General features: G+C 39.7%; 1 protein-coding gene across 2 annotated transcripts in view; it reads left to right on the top strand.

Annotated features, from left to right (window-relative positions):
- stox2a (storkhead box 2a) overlaps nt 1-20,459 on the top strand; it is a 28,414-nt gene extending 7,955 nt beyond the window's left edge. For both annotated transcript variants that reach the window (XM_039820423.1, XM_039820497.1), the window contains exons 2-4: nt 1,271-1,423; nt 14,251-16,786; nt 19,619-20,459. In XM_039820423.1, the coding sequence (XP_039676357.1) occupies nt 1,271-1,423; nt 14,251-16,786; nt 19,619-19,820 (2,891 nt within the window). In that variant the 3' untranslated portion in view covers nt 19,821-20,459. The remainder of the gene's footprint in view (nt 1-1,270; nt 1,424-14,250; nt 16,787-19,618) is intronic.
- Nucleotides 20,460-26,124: the final 5,665 nt, after the last annotated feature.

The following is a 26,124-nucleotide window of genomic DNA, read 5'->3' as shown; positions in this document are numbered from 1 at the left end:
CATATTTTCCCATCTCCTTCAAATTTACTTACCCATGTTTAGATATATAAATAAAACCAATGGTAAAACACTGAGAAAATATGCATTCAGCAATGTTTTTTTTCCCAAATTGTTTTCCCAAGTACCCAAATGTTCAGTCGTGCGCCAGATTTTGTGACAGATTCATATTTGGCGTTTGTTGAGATTACAAAATCTTTCTTCAAGAACTTACCAAGAAAATCAGATCCTTTCTGTCCCTTATTTTATAAATATTTGCATATTTGGCTGTTTTTGCTTCATTGTAAGATGTGAAACATACATACTACAACCTCATTCCCATGTACTATACTGTACTATACTATAAAAGCACCAGATGGGGATTTGTTTTGGACCAATTCACTGGCAGATCCAGCTTTTCTCATGTTTACTAAAAAAAAAACAAGTAAAGCTGAAGGGGCTGTGATACTAAGCAGAGATAACGTCATCGTGTTGCTTAACTGACCATTCAGCTGAGTGTGGTGAGGAGGCGGGGCCCTGCACAGATTTTCAGCTCGGTAAATGAAGTGTGGATAGCCAAATGATAACAAAATTTTAAAACAGCGATCAATAAGGCAACATTAATACTGTTTATCGGTGAACATCGGGAGACCTAATGTTAGGTTAGGCATGAGAGATGGAGGCTTTGATGGTATATTTTCTACATTGTATCACCTGATTCTCTCGATCAATCACCAGATTTAGGTCATTTAAGACAGGGTCAGCTACAGCATAGTTGCTGCAGCGATGAATTCAGCGTGTTGCTTTACAACCTTTCAGCAGGGCAGATGCTTGCTCTCAGAGGGGCTTGAAGCCGGGCCGTCTGGTTGTAGGATGATCTCACTACTCACTACTGCGGACCGCAAAGCCTGCTTAATTCAACAAAGGCAACAGAGAATGCCTGTGTGTGAGCTCTCAATGTGGAGCTAAAGTCAGTTATGTTTTCTTAAATGTCAAAGATGTTGGGTTTGATTGTGGAAGCTTCCTTTTATCTTGGTGAGATGATGTGAATGCGAAAACGACTCGGGTGATAACCCACACTACGGTTGCTGCAGCAGCTGCTTCGCTTTGCTAACCTACGAGAAACAGGGAGGAATGAGAGGCTAAAGGCAGCACAGAGAGGAGGGGTGGAGCTGTTCCAGGCAGCATGCAAACTGCTGCGGTTTGACCATTACATCATAGCTTCACACGCTGCGCCTGCTGTTCATTCATGATCTAACAGTTGTGCCTCCTCCTTCCCCTCCTCCCCCCGCAGGTGACGTGTCGCCGATCAGTATGTCACCTATCAGCCAGTCACAGTTCATCCCGCTGGGGGAAATCTTGTGCCTGGCCATCTCTGCTATGAACTCTGCCCACAAGCCTGTCAACCAGGAGGCTCTGGTGGAGCACCTCACTGCCAGCTTCCCAGGTACGCTCCTCTGACCTCCTTAATATGGGACTGCACCAAAGCATGCAGAAACTGAGTTTTGAATACATTATGTGGCAAATGTTTTTAGAAAATCAGCAGTGACTGTAAATACTAAGGTAGAAATGGTGATTATATACATCCATGCATGTGTCATACCTGGTTTATGTTATTTGTTGCTTATTAACATCAGTTTTATTTAATGCTTGTCTTAACATTAGGTTCAAAGAGCAAAGTAATGACCTACGTAGGCTTTCAAACATCTGTTAATATCGCCTGAGGGCTCTGACACGTTTCAGTGAGTCATTGAGAATTGAGATATTTTATCCTGTAAAATCTTGCAAACATCATAATGCTTCAACAGGAATAGATCTGAAACTATTGGGTGATTAGGCGGTTAGTCAAACGTCAGTTAATGAATCGCAACTATTTTAATAATCAGGGTTTTTTTTCAAGCAAAAATCCCACAATTCACAGGTGCCAGCTTCTAAGATGTTAGGATTTGCTGCTTTTCTCTGATTATTATATATGATAAGAAACAGAATACCTTTGGAATTTGGACTGTAGTTTGGGCATGACAACACATTTGAAGATATCATGTTGAGAAATTATGGTGGACATTTTTCACTATTTTCTGACATATAGAAAAAAATGATTGCAGCCCTAAACTTGAATTTAATGCACAATTTCTCTAAAAAAAATGTCATTGAAACAGAATGAAATTCTACAAAAACACTTTCACTACGTTTCCCATCATTCTCTCCTATTTTTTTTTATTTTTTTTTATTTTTTACTCAAGTACCGTTTTCGGTTTTCTTCACCAGTGACAAGTAATATATACATATTGATTTATGGCTATGAATAAATTATGTTTTTATTTTATTGGTTTATTTGGTAGGGACCATGCATATTTATGAAGATTGTTGTATAAAAACACCATGTAAATATGCCAGAATTAGTAAAAATAACTACTTTTTATCTGCAGTCCCTAGGCAGGTGACATAGGACTAACATAGAGACAGCCAGCAGTCATACAGCACTCACTCACTATACATTACAAAGGTACACATAATGGTGACATATAAATTGACAAAACAAACAAAAAAAACAAAAATACAAGATGATAAAGACATTATTCATCCACCGCTATACTGCATTCAGTTTAACAGTGAAAGTGTATGGGTGATGAAATGTGTGACAGTTAAAAGTGAGTGTATCTCTGGTTTTCTAGAAGTTTTAAGTGAGTTTTAAAAGCTATTGAATGTAGGACACTCTCTTATTGGGAGGGGCAAGCTATTCCAGAGTTTACCTCCTATTATTGACAATATGTTTTGTCCAGAAGTGGTGCGTCTAAATGGTATCACACAGTCCCTTTTTACAGCGGCCCGTGTACTACCTCCGCTTTCAAGTCTTTGGAAAAAGCCATGCAGACAAGATTGCAAGAGTATGTAACACTTTATATACCAAACAAGCATACTTGAAATGTTTAAAATTTCCAAAGCTTAACATTTTTTGTCTCTCGAAGATATAGCAATGGTGAATTGACAATGCCTTTTTATCAAACGTTTTTATGGCTTTCTTAAACAGAGATCCATTGCTTTTAAGAGTAGTTGTGCTAGTTAATGACCAGTTTGTAAAACAATACTCAATATGTGAAAAGATCATAGCATATAAGAACAACTTGGCAGCTTTGGTGTCAAGAAATGGCCTAACTTGAGTCATATGACTCCTAGGTACTTGAATTCATTAACAATATCAAGCTCCTGTCCTCTAAGGAACACATTAGAATGTGACACCTTCATGTTTTGTTTGGTAAACGCCATACAAACAGTTTTTTTGGTGTTTAGGTAGAGACATGACTTAGTGAGCCAATCATCAATGTGAGCCATTGCAGATGTAAGTGTGGATGCTATCTCTTGGTAGTTCTTAGCATGTGTAAAGATTACAGCATCATCTGCATACATCTGGGGCCCGTTTCAGAAAGCAGGTTTAGTGAAAACTCTGAGTTGAAGGAAACTCTAGGTTTTCTGTTTCAGAAAGAGACAGAACTTAACCTCAGAGCCAGTTACTATGGTAACTGAGCCTGTGAACCTAACCTGGTCGGGAGCAGGTTTTCTTCTCTCAGTCTCCTCCCTCTGACACAGTGCGCTTTCATTTCCTCATTCATTCATTCAGTCTGTATCAGGCGCATTTTAGCACAGTTTGTTATCTGCATGAATAAAAAAAACAGGGTTGGTTTATTAACCATGTTAGGCAGACTATAAAACGTTTTTTTTTTTTTAACACGTGACATTTCCTTTTGTCGACGACCCCGTTGATGAAGAAGATGTATTACTTTTGCTTTACTTCGCAGGGTGTTATATGTCGGGAGATGATATTGAAGCCCCGACATTTTAACTTTCAGATAACTTCCTATTTGAGCGGTATCGTTTTTCTTCCCAGTCTATCAGTTATGCAGCCTACATAACCTTATCCGTCCTCATATCACTAACGTCACCCATTTTATGCTCTTACATCCCAGCAGATTATTTGTGTCGCATTACGTTTTTTTGCAAACGGCAGTTTTCTTTACAGCATTGGTGATGCGGAACATTTTAGTAAAGCCACTGTATAGCAAAGCGCTGTCAGAAGAGTGTGACTCGCTCTGAAATGTTTTTTAAACGTTTTTCAACGAGTTCCACAGTATTACAGGTGAATGATGTAAACCCTTTGAAATAAAAGATTATGAATTATAATTCTGTTAATGATGGTGCTGCAGCCTCAGAATGGGATTAGTAGGCCTACTTTTTTGTCCGCAGTATTGCACCTAAATTAAATACATTATAGGTTCAATACCATTTCACCAGTAATATATACTTATGATTAAATATATTAATACACTATATCGGAACTAACGCATTTACTCTAGCAGCAATTTTCTCCCACGCAAATTCTCTCTTTTGCATCAGCCGCTGTGTTGTTTTTTTAACTCGCTATTTGTGTGCATGAGTATTTCCGCCGACCAGTTTGTTTGTGGTTGTTACCATGGCGAATCGTAGTATCATGGCTCCATTCATACTGCCTTTTTATTGTGGTGGTGCACGCGCGTGAACCAACTCATATCAGCTGTTCTGAAACCGAAACCTCAGAGTTTCCCATCTCAGGGTAAATCAACTCAGACATCAGGGTTAGACTCAGAATTTGGTAAACCTTACTGAAACGGGCCCCAGGACATCAACATTTTTACATGCCTCTGGCAGATCATATACAGTGTAAACAGGATTGCACCAAGTATGGAGCCTTGTGGGACCCCTACTCTACATTAGGGCTGGGTATCGTTCAGAATCTTTCGATCCGGTGCCAATTTCGATACCTCAGTTTCGATACCGATTCCTAACGATACTTTTTTCGATACCATATGTTTTAAAATCCATTTCAACATCAACAAAAATACATTAAACACAAAGCTTTTATTTCCACCTTAATTGTGAATCAAAACGGTTATCAAAATTAAAAAAATCTGGTAAAACTGCTCACTCAGAGTAACATTAATAAAAGTGCCTTGCCTTGCAAGCTCAGCCTGTCAGTCAGTCATCAGGGCAGAGAAACCACCGTTGTGGCTGCTTGTAAGAGGAAGTGGAACGTAACGCACCGCGACCGTTCGGCTCCGCGCCATTAATATCATATCGCAGCAAACGCTGTCTGCGTGAAGTTTTAAAAACTGTAACCACACTTGAAACCAACCTTGACTCTCTGTGACTTCAACAAAACTGCAGACAGTTTACTCCGTCCGCACCTCTCCGTTGCGTTATGTGTGTGTTTTCGGTTGAATCCCGGCTCTGTGTCAATATGCAGAGAGGACAGATAAGCTTGCGCTTACACGCTAAGACGCTTTTGGAACCGAAATTTGGCACCGAAGATAAAGAATTTTTCGATACTCATAGGATTGGAATATTTTTTTCGATACCATAAAAGTATCGACGTTCGGTACCCAGCCCTACTCTACATGTATGATTCTGTGTTGTGGATATTCTGTAAAAGAGATTCCAAGAAACTCAATGAGTTTATTTAAAATAACCAGGGGTCTCATTTATAAAACTGTGCATAGGACCCTTAATAAAAGTGTACCTACACCCAAAAGCCAAAAATGGCTGAAAAAATAAAATCAGATTTATAATCAGGAAGACAAAAAACTTCGGATGCTGGTGAATTGCTGCAAATTGAATTATAATTTTGGCCGGTTCTTGCACAGTGTAGGTAAACGAGACTACCTATATTAATAATACCGTCCAAAACGGCAGGTATTACGGCAATCAGGGACAGCTTCGCTATACCACACCTAGATTTAACAGAACTATATTATATCCAAACAAGCTTTAGTGATAAAGTTGAAGATTATATAGAATATTTATAAAAATATAGCTGTCTGCCTTTTCCCTCTGGAAACAGCCGGTTGCCCCACAGAGTGGCGAGGACCTGTATTTGGACCCAATTCAGTACATAGATCCAAGAGCTCAGTTTGAAGTCTGTTTTTCTCCTGATTCTTCCATTGGCATAGTCCTCCTGCAGGGCCAGCAGTCCCATCATGCAGCGTTACGCACGGGGGTCACCGCTGTACTTTACATTACATTACATGTCATTTAGCTGACGCTTTAATCCAAAGCGACTTACAATTGCTATATACGTCAGAGGTCGCACGCCAGGGACACGTTGGTTGATGTATCGCAGTGGGAATCGAACCCAAGTCTCCCACACCAAAGGCATGTGTCATATCCACTGCCCCATCACCACCCTACTTATAGGTTTACAACAATTACAGTGATTGATAACACCTTGCCAAAATCACAGCATCAACTAGTGGTATCCCCCACCCAGAGATACAAATTGAAGACAAAATAAAGTGTAATAGGCAAATACACTTTTCTTCATGCAGGTTTTGTCACAAACAGTATTAAAGTTTGGACTTTAAGGGTAACGATTGCGTGAGAGCTTAACGGCTGTATTTCCAGACTTTGACATTTGATGATATATGCACAGTACTTAAGACATAGTTAGTTATTTACACTGTGCTCTGCCATCATCTAATGGTAGGGTATTTGATAATATCCTGTATTCCATGCAGTCGGGCCATTCCCTCCTCCTGGGCTCCGTAGCAGACAATGTGGCGGTGAGACAGCGGCGATTAAATATTAAGAACAAATTTTTATTTAAGATTTGAGTCGGAGATGTTTATTGAACGAGTATCAAGCGCAAATAACACTGCTGGATTTCATCTTCATGGTAACGTAGATGATATGGAGTGAAAAAATGTGCGTGAGGCATACTTGAAAATATTACGAGTAATCTTATTCCCATTTACTTTCTGCAGTCTGACTTCAGTTCACCACTTCACCATCTGCGTCGCCAATTCCCATTGTCTCCAAAATGTGCGTACACATGGGTCAGAGTTTGCGTGGAGGACCGCACATTCTCCCGTCAAGTTTGTTTTTTATAAATCACAACCTTTGCGTGGGAAGTGGCGTATGCACATTTTCAGCCCCGTTTTGTGCCTATGCCACGTTTATAAATGAGACCCCAGACCTGTATTAAATGATAAACTTGAATTTGGTGACATCATGCAAATAGCACATTTATGTTGTTAAATTATCCTATCTAATTATTATTAGTATCAGTGTTTCCCACAGATTAGAAAGCAATTTGCATCACTCAGTTACCAAAAAATGAGCGATGTGGTCCTCCTCTCCTACTTCAATGACTAACGAATCTATGGCTTTCTCTCCGTGACCTTGAAAATATTGTAAACAAATTAATAACATAACTAATTACACTGGTCGGTCTGTTCAGCTCTGTTCAGGCTGGTCCTTATCCTCAACACGTGCCTTTTTCCGTCGCGGAAAATACTTTTCAATACTCATCTGGATTTAAGCAGCAAACATTCAGTGTAAGAGTAAAACAATGACATAACATTATTTATAATACGTTTATTTGATTCACAGCTGCTATAGTGTTTTGACCTCGACAACCCAACTGCATTTTACCGCAAACTTGCGACTAGTTAACTTTCTAAAGCAGGCACAACCGCTTGTTTGCTAAGAGTTGGGTCGGGACTCCAACGCTAACACACTGACAACATTGTATTCAAAATATAAAATATTTTTATAGCACTTTTTAGTGTGCGATTGTGTAAAGGTGTTCACAAGATAGATACCAACCTTTCGTGAACTTGTGAATTTCGCCAGCCGTCTTCTCTCCTTTATGGAGACAGACGTTGTGTGCACGGTGGGCTCGATGGTGTTTTAAGCCTCCAACGTCGCCTTCCAGGCAGCTAACCCTCACCTTAACCCATGCCTTAACCATAGACTGTTAATATTAATGGACAGAGCATGTGTGACGTCACCCATTGGTTTGTGGAGAGCTGATATGAGTCGTCGAGTTTGCGTTTATGGAGCGGCCATCCTTGTTTGCGGGATGTGACGTTTTTAGACTTCGAAGGAGGAGGTGAGGGGAGCCGTGAACAGTTGGGCGGTATCTGACTTTATTTCTTTTTTGAGTTAGCAACGCTGCTTACACCGTTCTACGTTACACACGCGTTCACTGGCAATCTGGATGCAACTTCTGCTGAAAGCTAGCATACATAATACATGTAGCAGCTTTTGTTTAACTAGGTTTTAAATATATCTTTGCCCCATAGTCATATAAGAGGAGTCATATTGTAAAGTAAATGTATCTGATGTTACCATGTTGTCTGTAACGTTAGCTAGCCACTTATGGTAAAACATCCTAACGTTAATTTTCTGCAAATTGAAGTTTAGCTACGAAACGGTGATTGTCAATGCTTATCATTATCTAACGCTAACTATTAGCAAATGTTTAACCAAGTTTATTAGAACGTTTGGCTAACTGTAATAACCATAAAGCACCGATAAAGTCTTGCTACTGCCTTTGCATGCTTTTAAGAGCTAACGTTAGCAGAAATAAGATCATTTAACTGACTTAAAGTTACACTAAAGAACAATACACTGTTGTTAATTCATCTGTATTCTCCTAGATAATTAATGAAGTACAGTTACATGCTAGTGTGCATATATATTTAACTATGAGGGGCTCAAATGGAAATTGATGACACTTTTTCTTTCTTTCAGAAATAGGAGTGTGGAGAGCCACGATGGCATGTGCACCCAACCCAATTCCTCAGAATTAAGTAATAGTTACTTTTCTTTTTCCACTGTGCATACAGACAACCAACAGACTGTCACACTATGCTCACTGTAATTGTAAAGGCAGCTTTTATTTCTTGGTTTATGTAGTTTTTGAAGTTAATGCCCATTTCAATGTGAAATAAAGGTCTTTCTAAAGCTACATTTGTTGTTTTTCTGAAGTAACTATAGGAACATATAGTATTGTAGTCATACAAGACATTGGTAATTTGATAGAATTTGTAATTGATTTAAAGTTTCTATTTGGGCTTTAATCAACAAATGATTTCTTAAATGTTACCATACTTACTTGAATGTTGACAAAGGATCAGCAAAATGTAGTTTGTGCTTTTCTTGTGTCTTTATGTACTTGTCAATTTTAATCACCATGAAAACACTTCACCAAAATCCTTTTAGATTAATTTATATATTTAAATATATTTCAAATACCTAGTCAAGTGTTTAGTAGGTAATTGAAAATCCACTAGGTGCTGTTTAATCTGTGTAGGGTTATTGTAAATTCATTATAACAAAAGTATGATCACAAATTGCAAAGAAAAAATAAACAACTTATTCAATGTAATAATTAAATCAATGTATCTTATATTTACTGCACTGACATTTTTAATGTATGAAAACTAAAAACCATACAAGGACATGCAATGTCTATCTAATTCTAACAGTTTAATCCTATACATAAAATATCTCAATTATATGCCTTATACATATTTCTAAAGTGCTGAATGGTGAACAGAACGCAGTGTGAATTAACAGGTTTTATTTGAAGTATCGAGTCCAGGTTTCTGAGGGGGGAAAAGCACGTCAAAGTTTCCAGGATGGAGAACGGGTCGGTGGTTTCTGGGAAGGAGCAGGTCCGTCAGAGGAAGACAGTAGGCCGGCTAGTGGTGGGGGGGGTCCAGTGGGGGTGGCTGTCTGCACCGGCGGATGGCAGGAGTGAAGCGGTAGCAGGAGTCAGGTTCCAATGGCAGCTGAGGCACAAGAGAAAGGATAAGGACAGGCAAATGTTTGTAATAGACAAACATGTAGTTAAGGCATGGTAGATCACAATGAATTATATTAATATATGCGCTTGTACATGAATCTATGCTTCAGTTGAGGACATGCAGTATTAAGTAAACCTACTCCTACATGTCAAATTTATCTTAGACAATGTGTATTGTACGCAACACTTTTTTAATGTACATTTTGGTAATAAACAGCACTTGTAAATATAGAATGTAACATGTATGTGACTCATCTTAAAACAGACTAATGTGCTGACAGAAGGTCTTCAAATAGATTAGCAGACACAACTACAGTAAGTGGAAGAAAGACATCAGTGTAACAGCATCAACGCATATTCTGGCCCACTGCCCCGCCCAGAGACCTCCGTCTCCGAGTCCACGCGTTCCCCCCCGCAGCTTTGTCCGAGGGTGAGGGTGACGGTGATGCTGTGTGGGTGCCGCTGTGGCGGGGATGATATTATGTGCCTGTCCTTCGGGCACCTCCGGGTAACGTTGCCCAACTCTCGGGCAGGAACATATATTTCAGTATATTCAAGTAAAAGCAGTCTCTGCTTGTCCTGTGCGAATGCGCCACACGAAACTCAGATGTGAGGGGGTAATTTCTAAATCACACGCAGTCCCAAAAGTATTCTAATCCCGCGTGCGAATATAGGGTTTAATATGACTTTGCACCAGCAGCATTAACTATATCAGGCTTTGATTTTAAGCTAACATTAGCTACCATTACATTTAATGGTAGTGTTAGCTTCCGGGTTAGGAGACATGTGCATCGATTAGCAATAACACCACATATGGTTAAAAATAGATCGCCGGCGAGACCGTTATGCATAGCTACTGTATACGACTGTATATGTAATATATATTTGAATCCAGTGGCGGCTGCTGGTCATTCAAAAAGGGGAAGCTCATTTTTGGCCTACATCATACAAATTGTCCATTTAGTTATGTTAATATTATAATATATATATATATATATATATATGTATGTGTATATACATATATATATATATATATATAATAGTAATGCAATAATTTAATTATATAATAATAATAAATAATAATGTAATTATTATAATAATTTATAATATCCATGGGAAGGTTTCATCAAGAGGAATGGCCAGCAGTATTTTCTTTGTCACAGCCATAGACAGTATATAAGGTCACAGCACAGCCAGCTAACTCTGTCCTACCAGGAGAGCTGAACAGACCTGTTACTTTGCCCTGTCTTTTGCACTAAATCAATCTTAAGTGTTGATATAACCCTGCTGTTTAATTCTAAGTTTCTCCTCGTAAGGAAGACTTTCAAATGGCTTCGCCAAAATCAGGTCGACAATATTAGCAGTGTCTGCCATCGTGTGCAGTTTGCTAGCTGGCTAGTTCACCCCTACAACACTAGCCTAGCCTACTGTATGAATGAACAAACATCTAACAAAACGATATTAAACTCGAAGGAGGAAATGTAGGAATTAGGTTAAACTGAAACAAGGAATGTGGTGTATAATTGTATGAAATGTATGATGAAAATTGGCTAGCAATTTCGCCAGGCAAATACCAAGAAACAGGTTGCAGCAGTTCGTCTTTCAACTAGACTTGTAAAATCCGCGATGGGACTGAGCTGAGCTCTGCTTGAAGTTGAACAGCTTCGGCGAGTTTTTATAGTACAAAATCGCTGTCAATCAAAAGGAGATACAGTCCTTCGACAGACCCTCCAATCATCACGCAGAAGCCCAGCGTCCAGGCCAGCCCCCTGCTCCATTGACCCCCAGAGACGCTGAGCGTCCGTGGGCGGGACATAATCGCAGCATTTATCCAATGACCGTCTAGTTTCGAAGCGCTGAAAAAAACTGCTCAAAGCAGCCCCATTGAAGTCAACGGACGCTAGGCTTCAACGGGGAAATGCACTGAGACGCTACGGGAATGTATGAGAAGCAAATCGAGTCAGCCAATTCTGAACCAACTCGTCTTCGAGATGAACGTATTCTAACGCATTTTAGTCAATAAAATGTTAACACAATAGTACATGACCATTTAAATTTTAGACATTTTAGGGGAAGCTGAGCTTCCCTTGCAGTCTTAAAGAAATCGCCACTGTTTGAATCCGTTTATAAGGTCTGCATAACGTTAGCCCGCTAGCTTTGTTAGCAAGGTGCAATCTAGCTAGCAAACTGATATTAATTGGGATGCTAACGTTCGCTAACGAAAAGCAGTATTTAAAAAAATTAACGTTACTTACCAGAAAAACTGAACCGCCGACTCCTTTGAGTGTCTTGTCGTCCAACCGAACGCTGAACAAGATATTATTAGGCGACCAAAGTGTCAAAGTCACTACGAAGAAAGCTGAAGTTGACAGGACTTGGATAAGCTTTGCTAAACCCATATGTCAATGGCTAAACGTCATGATTGACAGACCGCGAACTGTCAATCACATCATAGCCACGCCCTAAAACACCCCCTGCTTTATCGCCGATTTTAAAATCAACGAGACCATAATTCAAAAAATGAACATCATTCTGTGTTGCAGAAGACTTAAAACTAGCGATTGAGACCATAAACTCTTCAAGAAAATGTGAACTGAGGTAATAAATCAAGTGAGAAGTGGGTCACTTTCTCATAGACTTCTACAGAAACCGACCTCCTTTTGCAACCGCACGTGTCGCCCCCTGTTGGAATTCAGATAGAATGCAGCTTTAAGGCACTTCCGCATTTGCAGCACTTTGCGAAACCGGATGGGCTGTCCACTAATATATACAGTCTATGGCCTTAACCCTAAACATAACCATTGCCACGCTGCCTGGAAGGTGACGTTGGGGGCTAAGAACACCAAACACACCAAACACCGCACAGTGGGAGGAGCTGTGTGTGTGTGTGTGTGTGTGTGTGTGTGTGTGTGTGTGTGTGTGTGTGTGTGTGTGTGTGTGTGTGTGTGTGTGTGTGTGTGTGTGTGTGTGTGTGTACGTGAGCGAGATACAAGTGACAGAGAGACGGAGGAGAACAGTTAAAGGAAATGCAGCTGAACGTGTTTTAAATAGCGTTTAAAAAATAATAATTACAATAACGAATGTGCGGCGGCCGGTGTTGATAGTGCGATGCACCGCCACACATTAGTCGGTGTGTGGGAAACACTGAGTATTATTAATATTAAAACAAAATGATGTGTTTTTGGTCAAGCCTTAAATGTATCCAAACACAAAGTTTAAAAGCACAGGTTTAACCTCTGTATAATGATTTGTCAGTCAAATCTACTTCTTCCCTCAAATTCATCTTTATTTCTATATGATGCCATGCACAGTGGAAAGGAGTTCAACTTAAAGGTTGCATCATTTCTGTGTAAAAAAAAAAAAAACTAACACAGGGGTGATGTAATGTCAGGCAACACAAGACCATGCTAGACCATAAAGGTTATGAATGGTGTTATTTAAATGAACTACTTTTAATGTTGATTCGGTCATTTTTTAAGCGAAGCTTTTGAGGTGACTGAATAAATATCCTCAGTAGTCATCTTTGAATGGGATGGTTTAGTTTAATGAGTACCATTTGTTTTTACATACAGATTAAATCTCAGATCGTTTTATAATGTCAGTATTATAGTAGACATACAAGTCATGGACATTCTTTAAACTGCATGAGGATTTATGGGAGCTGTGTTAGGGGGAAATTAAAGAAAAGTTAGCTTCGTCAACAAATGATGCTGTGTAAAACTGACCTAAAACTTTTTTAAAGAGGTGCAGAAAAGACCTGTGATAAAGAAATATATTTTTAGAGATTTAAAAAAAAGATTATGATTCATTATTCGTTTTAAGAAATGCTTTAAAAAAGAAAAAAGAAAAAGAAAAGCTAGGCCTATTTCATGGTCATTCATTCAAGCTTGAATTTTAGTGCGATCATGTTTCCAAACATACTAAATATGTCAAGCTAAGATTTAGAGAAATGTAAATAAAACATACATCTGCAATATCTCTACATGTTATGATGCATTTATGAAAAACCTTGTTTTGAAAATTTCATTCCACAAAAGCATTATATAGCGTGAATGAAATGATTGAATATGAAGATGCAGAATATGCAATTATTTTATTTAAAAAAACTGTGATGGGAAATTTAAGGGAAAGGTTAGTTACATTTTCAAAGAATGTCTTAATTAGTTGGCTTTTCGTTTTTAACCAGTTTAGAGTTCAGTCATGCTCTGAAGAAACCTCACATCATCCTCACCCAGTCCCATATTTCACTCCTAATTTTATTTATTTATTTAGTGTATTTAATATGCCTCTGATATGAAATATATATGATATACATTTTAATTTATGTTTAAACATGCACTGGGTGACTGAAACATGTTGCAAGTATTTTATTCATATTAATATAGTCCTCAAGATATTTTTGTTATTCTATCTTTGCTTGACAAGCTGGGTTTGTCTGGTTTTGTTTTTGAGCTTTCACCATGATTTTCTACAGTAGTAGCAGTTCTCTCACATTGCGCAAGACAAAGAAATCTCATGGTTTTTTCTTCAACTATCTGGTCATTTTGATTATTTTACTGTCTTTAATTGTCCCCGCATTCCCAATATACTTTTCAAAATGTTTTTTTTTTATATAAATTTTAATATATTTGTCCGATCTGTGTTTCCTGCAGGCGTGCCTACACCCAGCTCAGAGGTTCTGCGACATACCCTGAACATGCTGGTGCGAGAGAGGAAGATCTACCCAACTCCAGAGGGCTACTTCATTGTCACTCCCCAGACCTACTTTATCACTCCTTCCCTCATCAGAACCAACAACAAGTGGTATCACCTGGATGATCGGCTGCAAGAGCGCCAACCGCAACAGTCACAGCAGCAACAACAACAACAACAACAACAACAACAACAACAGCAGCAACCTCAGCAATGCACTTCGCCTCAGTCTGGCAACGTAACACCATCCACACCTGGCTGCCTGAGAGAGAGGCCTCCTCGAAAGAATCACAATGACTCATATAACTATCGCGAAGACTCGTCCAGACTTCACAGCAGTAAGTCACCAAAGGAGCATAGGGGAGATTCTCATCAAAGCAAGCCCCCCAAGGATCACAATGGCGGGGAACCTCTACCAAGCACGTCAGCCAAGGAGCACCGAGGAGAACCGCCGTCATACCCTTATCCCCCTCTTCCCACTTCCCCTCCTGTCCAGCAACCGCCGCCTCAAGAGCCTGCTGCTGATAAGAGCAAAAGCATCACTTCTTTCCCTTTTAAAAGTGACACTCTGACCAAAAAGAAAGAAGGAAGTAGTGGTGAGAAACAATCCAAAAGGTTCGGTCTCAGGCTCTTCAGACTGAGTTTCAAGAAAGACAAAATGAGGCATCTGGCCACCTTCTCAGCCCAGTTCCCCCCAGAGGAGTGGCCTCTTCGTGACGAGGAAGTGCCAATCACGGCCATTCCCCGCGAGGTGGAGATGGAGATAATCCGTCGAATCAACCCTGACCTAACGGTGGAGAATGTGGCAAGGCACACGGCTGTGATGAAGAGGCTGGAGGAGGAGCGTACGCAGAAGAACAAGGCGGCGTCTTCAGCCCAGCACAGTGCACGCAGCAGGAGGGGGAGGGGCCACAGGAGGGCCCCACATGGCAAGTCCCGCTCACATAGCAAGCCCCGAACCTCCAGGGGAGACCCATCTGAGGGTTCGAACTGGGACCTTTTGTTCATGGAAAGGGATTACCGCTTCTTTAGCCACTCGTTAGTTCGCTCACCTCGGGAGGCCATGTACACCGTGGAGCGCAGGCGAAGTGGAGGCGCAACATATCTGGTCCATAGCAACCCCAACATTACTGAATCGTACTGCCCTGTTACCCCTGAGTGGGACGTGTCTGGGGAGCTAGCGAAGAGACGGACAGAGATGCCCTTCCCAGAGCCGTCTCGCGGGACGTGCCAGTCCCGAGTGCAAAGAAGTCACAGTCACAATCAGGACAGGAAGTCGCGTCACGAGAGGTCAGATCAAGCCAAGGAGCGCTCTCGGTCCATGGACAACTCCCTCAAGGGCCCGTCACTGGGGGCGCCAGACGACTTTGAACCCACTCTTGAGGAGCGTAGTCATTACTACACTGATGACGGCACCCTGCGCGCCACGCAGAAGTCCTCCCACTACTCAAGGATCATGTTCTCTGCTGCTAAGTTCCACTCTGATTTTAATGTGCCTGATTTGGGGAAAGGGAGTTTGGACGAGTCAAGGATCCGGAGTACAATGGAGAGGAACAAAAGCAGAGACAGCTTGCCATCGTACAATGAGCTAATGGGACTTTCTCCTAAGCCCTCGACAGATGAGTACTTCCAGTGCAATACGTCAAATGAAACAATCCTAACTGCCCCTTCGCCTCAGGCAAAATCAGAATATGACACATTAACCTCATCAGGGGGACTCCGAAAGGGCTCTCCGGCTGACCGCCAAACGCCTCACCTCACCTCTCCTCACACGATGGAGTACAAAGAGGACTTGTCGGCAGCAAAGGGACAGAACGGCTCAGTGCGACTGACGCCAAACCAGACGCCAGAGCCGGTGCAAAATGCCCGTTTGACGCCACACCAACACAATGTAGATCCCGGAGGGGGAGGAGGCGGTATGGTGATCAAGAGGAAAGAGATCTTCAGCAAGGACACTTTGTTCAAACCTCCACACAATGCCTTGTCCACAGGCTACGTGGACAGCAGCTACACCAAGTCCGGCACATTGCGGAAAGCCTCACATGCCAAATCAACAGAGGCCCTAGACAATCCTGAGCCCCAGCAGCCTTCCAATTCAGCCACTTCCTCAGCGTCACCGGCAGTTTTACAGGGCTGCTTAGAGCCAACAGTCCCCTCCGCCTCTTTTGACTATTATAATGTATCAGATGATGAGGAAGAGGAAGAGGCAGAGGAGGACTCGCACAAAGAGTTGGCGACGGCAGACGACAACAAAGAACACGGGGAAGTGGGTGGTAACGGTGGAGGCAGTGGTGGTGGTGGTGGGGAGGGAACCATGCAGTGGCTACTGGAGCGGGAGAAGGATCATGATCTGCAGCGGAAACTGGAGACCAATCTGACCTTACTGAGCCCCAAGGAGACGGAGAACAGCAGCAGCCAGAAGTCGGCCCACTCTGCCCGTTTGGACAGCATGGACAGCAGCAGTGTCACGGTGGACAGTGGATTCAACTCCCCTAGGTATCTGCTCAAATTAACTGTAATGAATGTGTATTATCACGTGTCACGATTCAAACTCTTTGCTCTTAAAATGTCAAGTCTTAATCCAGCATTATTGGTAAAGTGTGGGAGGTAAACTCAAGTAGAAACAGTGAAACATAAAATACTTTAAAACTTACAGTGGTGGTAACTCCGAAAGCTCTAAAGCCAATAAAATATCTTAACTATCTTAACTCAAGTCCTGGGGCCTCATTTATAAAACCTGTTACGCAAGAAAAAGTAGCGTGAAGCAGGGTGAAATTTGCCGTCGCAACATTCCTTGCAAAAGTCGGGATTTATAAAGATTTTTCATGCGTAAAAAATGTGCCCAGTTTTCCGCAACCTTTTGACCATGCGTGTGATCGTGCGTAATGCTCCCAAGGTTTTGTAGACTGCGTTTTAGTGAACTCCGATGGTGTCCCCGTTTTCCGAATCCAACCCAGTTTTTGTTTTCCTGAACCCAACAATCCCGTTCTTTCCAAGCCGGTCGCGGCGCCTGGCGAGGGGCCGCCAGCAACGGGGAGAGGCAGGGGATCCTCCCACAACGTGCAGCGGACGCTAAAGGAGACTTTTAGCGTCAATAAGAACGACAAAGGCACCTGACCAAACGTCCGTATTTTACGAGATGGGAGCGAGAATCTGTTGATGTGAGCACACTCTAAATTTTAATAATAAAGAAAAATTATGTTATTTCTAATTCAAACTCATTGGCCTTGGCCCATTTTCTGTGAAGAACATAAATAACTTATTTTCAATGACTGCACACGGTACAACCCCCTATACATAACTATTACATATGAGGTGTTCGGGTCTACTGGACCAGAGTTAATAATTGTAGATGCTATGAAACTTAACTGTGTCCTCCTAACTGGGCCTGCTGTGTGTGTGTGTTTCTGTGTCTGTCTGTCTGTCTGTCTGTCTGTGTGTGTGTGTGTGTGTGTGTGTGTGTGTGTGTGTGTGTGTGTGTCTCCGATTGTAGGTGTCTGTGTGTGGGAATGTTGTCTTTCTACACCTTCTATTCCCACACAGTTACAAAATTGTTACATTTCAAGCACTTTCACCTGTTCTGATTAAGATTAAGCAAGGTTATTTATAACACCTTGGTGTTATAAATCTGAATTTTGTTTTCACGTATGAAAATTCTGACTTTTTGGCGCACAAAATCTTTCAGAATAGAATCTATGCACATATGTTTTATAAATGAGGTCCCAGGACTAAGGTCCACTTACTTGCTTTTTTGGAGCATTCAGTTCTCACAGTTTTCCTCAGTTGATGAAGTTTGCTCAGTTGGCATCATGTGACTCAAGTATGGAGGTTGATGCATTTACAAATTCAGGTCTTGACAGATTCAGACTTCTTTTATTACCACCAGTTTCATGCCAATTAATAAACAAATACCTTTATAGTATTCCAATGATGTATTAATTATATTAATTATGTTGGTTGGTGTATGATGTATGGTATTTAAAGCAGCTTAGATCACACAGTTGTATTCCCTTCATCTTGATAGCAGCAAATGGCTTACTAACCTTGGCAGACAGTAATTGTAGTAACAAGCCACTTATTTACGGTATAAATGGTTTACTTAATAGTTTGAACTTTATGTAAACAACTGCAAACATCAGTTTATCAGACAAACAAATGTACTAGCTAGCAAGCTATTTCTGCTCCTTGACTGAAACATTATCACAGTGCACCAGTTTAACATTGGTGAACCACTTGTGAATCATCTAAGCGAGAGTTAACTCTACCAATTTAATATTGCACTCCAAGACAAAAAAAAAAAAAACTCATGACATAATCTGGGTATTAGAGCTCCTTTCAGAGCCACAGAAGATATTACATGTCATTTAGTGGACCCTTTAATCCAAAGCGATTTACAATTGCTATATATGCCAGAGGTCGCACGCCTCTGGAGCAACTAGGGGTAAAGTGTCTTGCTCAGGGAGTGGGATTCAAACCCAGGGGTCCCACATCAAAGGCACGTGTCATCTCCACTGCGCCATCAGCTCTCGGTCCATCATGAATCTAATAACCCTTTAACACATGAATAAAAAAAAAAAAAAATACATATGTACACTCCTAAAAAAGTGTTCTATTTAGACAAATATTGGGATTAAATATGTGAAGAATAAATAATGTAGAAATAGCAAATATACCACACATATGTGCCAAATATTTATTATGGGTGGGAAAAAATAATAATAATAATAATAATAATAATAATAATAATAATTAATAATCGAAAATTGTATTGTGATTTTTGCAAAGATTTTTAAAACTTTCATTTCTGGAAAAGAAGGAACAGAAAATTGCAATACTCAATACTATAAAATACTATCGAATCACAACACTTCTACAATGGCAATAAATAAAAATCACAATGAAAATCGAATGGGCACCCATGTATCGTGAAAGAATCTAATCGGGACAAAGGCATATCGTCGCTGCCCTAATATTTATAATGTATTATATTAATATGATTGTGTACTTGTGTACTAAGTTGCTTTGATCTATTTAGGATTTTTCTTTAATATATTTTTAATGTACTGTATTTTCCAAGATGAATGGCATGAAAAAAGCCTTTGTGCTTATTTGAATTTTTTAAATGAAGGACACCTGGAAGGAATTTGCTCTTATTATTCTCAGAATCTACAATGTATCTGCATTTTTCTTCAGTCTGCAAAATAGACTTTAAAACAATTGCAATCCATTTTGGTATTCCTCTTTCTAGACAAGAAATCACTTATACCTAATATAAGATTGAATGTATTTAAAAAGCAAACACTTGACTTTCTGTTGTCTCTTGTGCAGGACGCGTGAAAGCCTTGCATCCAACACATCCAGCATAGTGGAAAGCAATAGACGGCAGAATCCAGCGCTGAGCCCCGGCCACATCGGCACCAGTAGTATCGGACTGCCATTCAGCTTTCGCGCCATCCCAGAACCCCCCACCACACAGCCTGAGAAACTCCAGAAGTCATCGAACTGCCTGGCCTCCATCACCAGCGTCTGACAGCATCACAGATTGAGACCATGGAAGGTGGTGGGAGGAGAGAGGAAGTGAGGTGTTTCACCATTTTCCTCAACCAATACACACACACACACATACACATGAACACACACACACATCTTCAGACTCCTGAGAATCCATTTACTGGGACTGTTACAAAAACAGGCATGGCTTCAAGAGACTGTTCCCACAGCTTCAAGAACTTTACTGCAAAAAAGAGAAGAAAAACTACAGAATATCAAGACCGCTGTAGGTGAAAAAAACCTACCTGAAGTACTTTGATTTTTGGTGACATGGATTCTAGTTTGGCTTATATCAAGATTCTTGACTATTGGTATTGGAAAGTAGTAGACTATAGGATTCAAGTTACATTTGGAAATATCAAAAAACTTTTTATATTACTCAACATGTCCAATTAAATGTTCTCCTTCCTGAAATAGCGTCAAGTTCTTCAGGACGATTCAATGTATCAGCACAATGTCGAGACAATAAAAGTTGATCCTGAGAACGACGAATGAAAGATATAAAAACATAAATCAGCTCAGATTTGTGTACCACAATGCAAATGATGTATGTATACTCGATACTTTTGATATCCTAATTATTATAATGGTGGTATTAAAGATGCTATGTGACCAAAAATGATGTTTGGACAGAATGAGCTGCACCTCAACCCTAACATGTACATTACAGATACCTCACAAAACAATCTCACCATCATGAGGTTCATTTTGTGTCCGATCTGGAGCTAGCAATCATACTGAATCATCTTCTTCAGCAGCAAATTATCAGGGAATTTTAGATGTTCATATGTCAATTTTTTCCTGTATTTCAAGGACTTTTGTGGTTCCTGTTTAAGCTTAAAAGTTGAGTTTGAAAATTCATTTCTGGCCTTGGAAACAGCAGTTGACAAAATAATCTTACCACACGGTCTATTTGTAGCTGTTCTGGAGCTTTCAGTCATATCACGATCCTCCTCAACAAATGTATGCTCCGTTGTCATTCAATTGGAGATTTTGTAGTGACATTGTTTTGTCAAATATGTTTTGAAAGGAAAAACAAGAATCAGGCTCATCCCAGTTACCCCGAATTGATTATTATAATAATAATAATAATAATAATAATAATAATAATAATAATAGAAGAAGAAGAAGAAGAAGAAGAAGAAGTTCCTGGAGTCTCATGTGTGGTATTAATATAAAAATGTTGGGTTCATGTTGGGAATTTGAGCCTTTTGCTTACATTTCTGGTTTTCACTTTTTAATTCCTCGAAATGAGCTTAGACATGGTGCATTGTGGGAACTGTAGGCAGAATGAGTAGACTGTAACCTCGTTCTAGATTTCATTTTCTAATTTCAGTAGATAACGGTTCCTAATGAAAACTCATATTATCCAGAGTTGATGGATTAGTCAATCAACATAACATTAATCAGCAACTATTTTGATTATTGATTAATCTTTTAAGTCGTTTTTAAGCCAAAAAAAAGGCAAAAACACTTCTTAGCTCCTCAAATGTGAATATTTTCTGCTTGTCTTAGTTGTGTATGATAGTAAATTGGTCATCTAAAACAAAGCATTTTAAGACATCACTTTGGGAACTTGTGATGGGTAGACCATATGATTAATAGAGAAAATAATCAGTGGATTAATTATTAAAGTATTCGTTAGTTGAAGCCCTAGAAATGGTGCACTGTGGGAATTTTAGGTAGAATGAGGAGAAAAGTTGCTTCAACTGCAGCTGACTTAGTAGTTGTGGATACGAGTTAAAAGTTCCTAATGGACTGTTGACACTGGGGTCTGCATTGTCAAGAGGAACCAAGATATTGTTTCTAGAGAGTAGTCATTTTAAAACTGAAATGATTAGACGATTGATTTACAGAAAATGAATGAGCAACTATTTTGATAAGCAGCAAAAGCAAAGAGGTCACGAATGCCCTCGTTCCAACTCCTAAAAATGTGATGATTTGCTGCTTCCCTTTGTCTTATATGTAAGTAAACTAAACATCTTTGCTTTTTGAACTGACAAAAAAAAAAAAAAAAAAGATATGTAACCTTGGGCTCAGGGAAATTGTGATTGGCATATCCCAGTTTGTGGATAAAACAATTAATCCATTAATCACAAAAATAGCCAGCAGATTAATGAAAATAATTGTTATTTGCAACTCTGAATAATTCTGTCCAGAAAAATAGAGGTGTGCTCAATGGTTCTTAGGATGCACCCACTTTTCCCTACTTCTTACTTCCTTCCTCCTATGGTTGTTGTAATCATTCGTCAAAGAACTTAAGGCACTCACATTTAGAGGAGCAGGACTAACCAATATGGAATTTATAATGAGAAGCCTTTATTGGTTACATGGCTTGTTCATGGATTCATTTTTATTTATTTTTTTAAACAGAATGGGGTGAACCATAGGTTTGAACCTTTGTTGTACTCTACAGAGCCCCCTGGGGTCAGCTGAGAAAAAAAGCCATGCGGAAATCTGTGCGCACAGTTTATAAACCGTGCCCTCGGTGTCGTAAACTGTGTACTAAGATTTTTCTTTTCTCCGATGACCCCAGGAGGGCGTAGTATACATCTGGGTTTAAAGGCTTTGAATAAAAAGGGATTTTTATTTTAAGTTCCCTATTGTCCCTGCTTCTATATGCATGAGTACTTAAAGTTAGCTTTTTGTTCATGTCATTTTTCAATGCTTTGGCAGCACAAACAAAATTCTATTCAAACTTAATTATATTGTGATAGTATAAGTCTCAGTAGTGATATTCGCAAAGGTTCAGCGCATACAACCACAACTGTATGCAAAGGTAGAGGGTAAAAGAGAGAAGAGGTTTCTTCTAATTTGGGTGAACTGGTCCTTAAACTTTGCCCTCAACATACAGTGATGGTTACAGTAGACTGACTGCAGTTCTCTGGGTGAACTGTAGATGGAGCCAAAGTTAAAAGAAAATTGTGGAGCAGATCTGACACAATGCTGCAGCTAGAGGGTCAGACAACATTGTGATACTACAGACTGTCAACCATTAGATGTTGCTAATTCAACATAAATATACAACATGAACACCACAGCCTTCTCTCATAATACAACTCCAAATTAAAAGTATTGTTTCACTTTAAAAACAGGCATTTATGAGTTTTGCACAAAAATCTATATTCACCTGAGAGACATGTTAAAAGCACTAAAAACACTTACTTTCGGGGGCAAACAGTGGATACATTTCAAAGCACTGCCCTTAGAAAAGCTCAAACTGAGCACCCTCTAGTGGTTGACTGGTTGTAACAGTGACAGCAAACAGTGGTGTGGCTGTTGCACCATGGTTGCACCAAAGATGGGACAACCACAGACTGGAAAAAGGTGACAACTGAAGCTCATCATTAAACTGATCCTTTAAAAAGGTAAGTGGCTTATCCTCAAGATGCCATCAAGCTCTCGTGTTTAGAATGGGTCAAAAGTCAAACATAGATGTTCTATGTAGAGCAACATTTATATTGTTAAGTGCCTTATATGATTAAGCATTAATATTTTTTTATGATTTCACTTAGCCTATAATTTATTAAATCTAGAAACGGTGGCGGTATTGGCTACAATACAGTAGCAGTGACGGGAAAAAAAATGTGTGTGTGTGTGTGGGGGATATAGGGGCAAAAACTACTTTGCACAAATGCAAATGCAGAAAAATTACAATATTTTAAAATGTTGACATAATACACTATTTCACGTTTCCCACGTTTAACACAGGTGATAGTCAGACTGAGGAGCACATACCTGGTTCTCCGGTTTGTTGTTATAACGTTACAACTCCTCCTTTGAATGGGCTGTCAGTTCAGTTTGGGTTAACGTTATGTTTGCCCGATTTTACCGAGCTGTCCTGCTGCTTTCATGTTTGGTAATGCTCTCACATTCCCTACCGAACAACACACACGGGAAACAAAATTAGCTTCTTCAAGCTAGCAGTTAGCCATTTTTTCCCCCTGGACAACCGCTACCAGAGGTTTTGTTTATAATATCTCGCGGCTGGTGGGCACCGAGGTGTTCTGTAGCTACTCTCACATTTTAAGTCAAATGGCAGATTTTTAAATGTGTGTTGCTGAAGATAACCCACATTGTTCATGGTGACCGCAGTTACTTTCTAAGTTAGGCTACTTCTGCCAACTAAAAAACACATGGCAACAGTACTTTGGCAAACAGCCAATCAAACTGCAGAGGGGTAACAGGTAATCAGCCGCACCTGGCTTAAAATGTGTGTCATCCGCTTTCATAACGGCTTTGGGCATGCGCATTGTTGTTTTTCCCCATGAAGGCGCTTGACATTTGGCCGTGAGGCTAGCCTATCATCACCCGGAGCCAAGCACTGTTATTAAAACACCATTTAAAAACTATTCTATCAGCCACGGCCCTAACAGTAATGATTAATAACAGCAGCAACCAAGGATTTCTTTATTTATTTTTTTTGGTCATGCATTATCTAGAATTATATACATTTTTAATTTACTAAGTACCAATAAAACCACACTTTCTTCTGCTGCTATATATGGAGCTGGATGGTGCCACTAGAGTTTATTAACATGTTCAGTGTTTAATTGATACTTTGTTTTATTAAAAGCTACTTTAAAATAATGAATTAAATTCAGAGCAGCAACAGCAGATCTTTGATCAGCGGTTCTGTGTGGGGTGCAGAGGTCGTCTGCTGAGCCATTGTTGCACTTTGTGATTTGTTTTGTGATATTTTTTTAGCTGGCACACTACTTATAGTTAAATTATAGCAGTTCTGCATACTGTTTGTGAGATGGAACATAATAAGTTACATACATAAATGGAATAACACACAAGTCACAAAATAATCTACCAGCACCTCTTGTTTGTTTAATTTGTACAGAAACCATCATGTAAAAACTTTGTGAGCTTTATATTAGAGGTGCTGGTAGGCAGATTTTATTTTTGGACAGAGCCAGGCTAGCTGTTTCCCCATTTCGAGTCTTTATGCTAAGCTAAGCTAATCAGCTGTCCGTTGTAGTTTCATATTTAGCATACAGACATGATAATGGTATAATCTTCTCATCTAACTCTCGGCAATAATCATATTTTCCTAAATATATTAATTTAAAAATTGACTATAATGTAACACTAAAAAAGTCTATATTTACTTAAGTTGCAAATGCCAGACTCAATAGAAAACACATAACATGGCTGTTGAGGTAAAATAAGTTAGCTTTAAAGTGATAGAAACAACTGCAGACAGGAAATAAAGTTAGTATAACAAAATCATTTTTAGAGTGGCTTCTTTTGGCAAACAAAGTAATAACAGACCTAATCTGAGCCTTTAAACACCATCACATGTGCTTTGTGACTATAATATTATCATGTGAAAGAAAACACTTGAATAGAATTATCACAAAGGGAAAACGCCAGAATTGGATTTAAGGATTAAGGATATTATTGTTGTATAAATTCATTCACAAAACACCGCAATAATCCACGAAACACAGATGCGTGTAGTTTTTACCTGTGTGTATTTTAATGACTGATGCAGAGGACGTCCTGTCAGTGTCTCTGAACTACAGACACAGAGGTGGAATGATAAAACAAAAGCTACAGTGGATCAGGGTCACCTGGAGCTTGGCACGTACAGCAATGAATGATTCAACTTAAAAACATACAGTTTACAGACATCCACACACATTATTTCTCTATAATCTTCTATAACGCACACTTACATATTTGCATTTAACACAACAAATGATGCATCCTGTATGCACCTTGATATTCCTTCAACTTTACAGCACTTTGCTCTCCAAGCTCCAAATATACAGAAGGGGAAGAGTGTTCAGATATGTTTGGGAAAATGCACACAAATGAGTTTCTGTGTATTTGTGGATGTGTAAGCATGTGTGTATGTATCTCTGAGAGCAGCTACAAAAATGACACACAAACACACATGCACCATTGACACTATCTCACACACAGACTACATTTCCCATGTTTTTGTTAACAATAAAACCATTCAAGATCTCCAAACAAATGAAATACGCTGCCATAAAACCTCAAAGACACTCCGCTGACACAAGAGCATAGGAGCGACCAACGACAGCATACATTTTGGTTCTAAGGCAATATTGTAGTTCCACAGGACTAGTGCTGTTGATGCAGTGTGCTGTTTGCACGCTGACTGTGTCTCCTATTGAAAACCTTTACTTCCAACCGCAGTCATCTGTCATTCAGTGTATTTTTATTTTTTAGCACCATGGGAATCTCTCCTTCAATCAGAATAGTGTCACTCCGAGAGACAGCTGTGAAAATATTCCCTTCCGATT

The sequence above is a fragment of the Perca fluviatilis genome, chromosome 1, assembly GCF_010015445.1.
Source record: "Perca fluviatilis chromosome 1, GENO_Pfluv_1.0, whole genome shotgun sequence".
In the NCBI taxonomy this organism is placed as follows: Eukaryota; Metazoa; Chordata; class Actinopteri; order Perciformes; family Percidae; genus Perca; species Perca fluviatilis.
The sequence above is the reverse complement of the archived record's forward strand: the minus strand, read 5'-3'. Positions and strand labels throughout refer to the sequence as shown.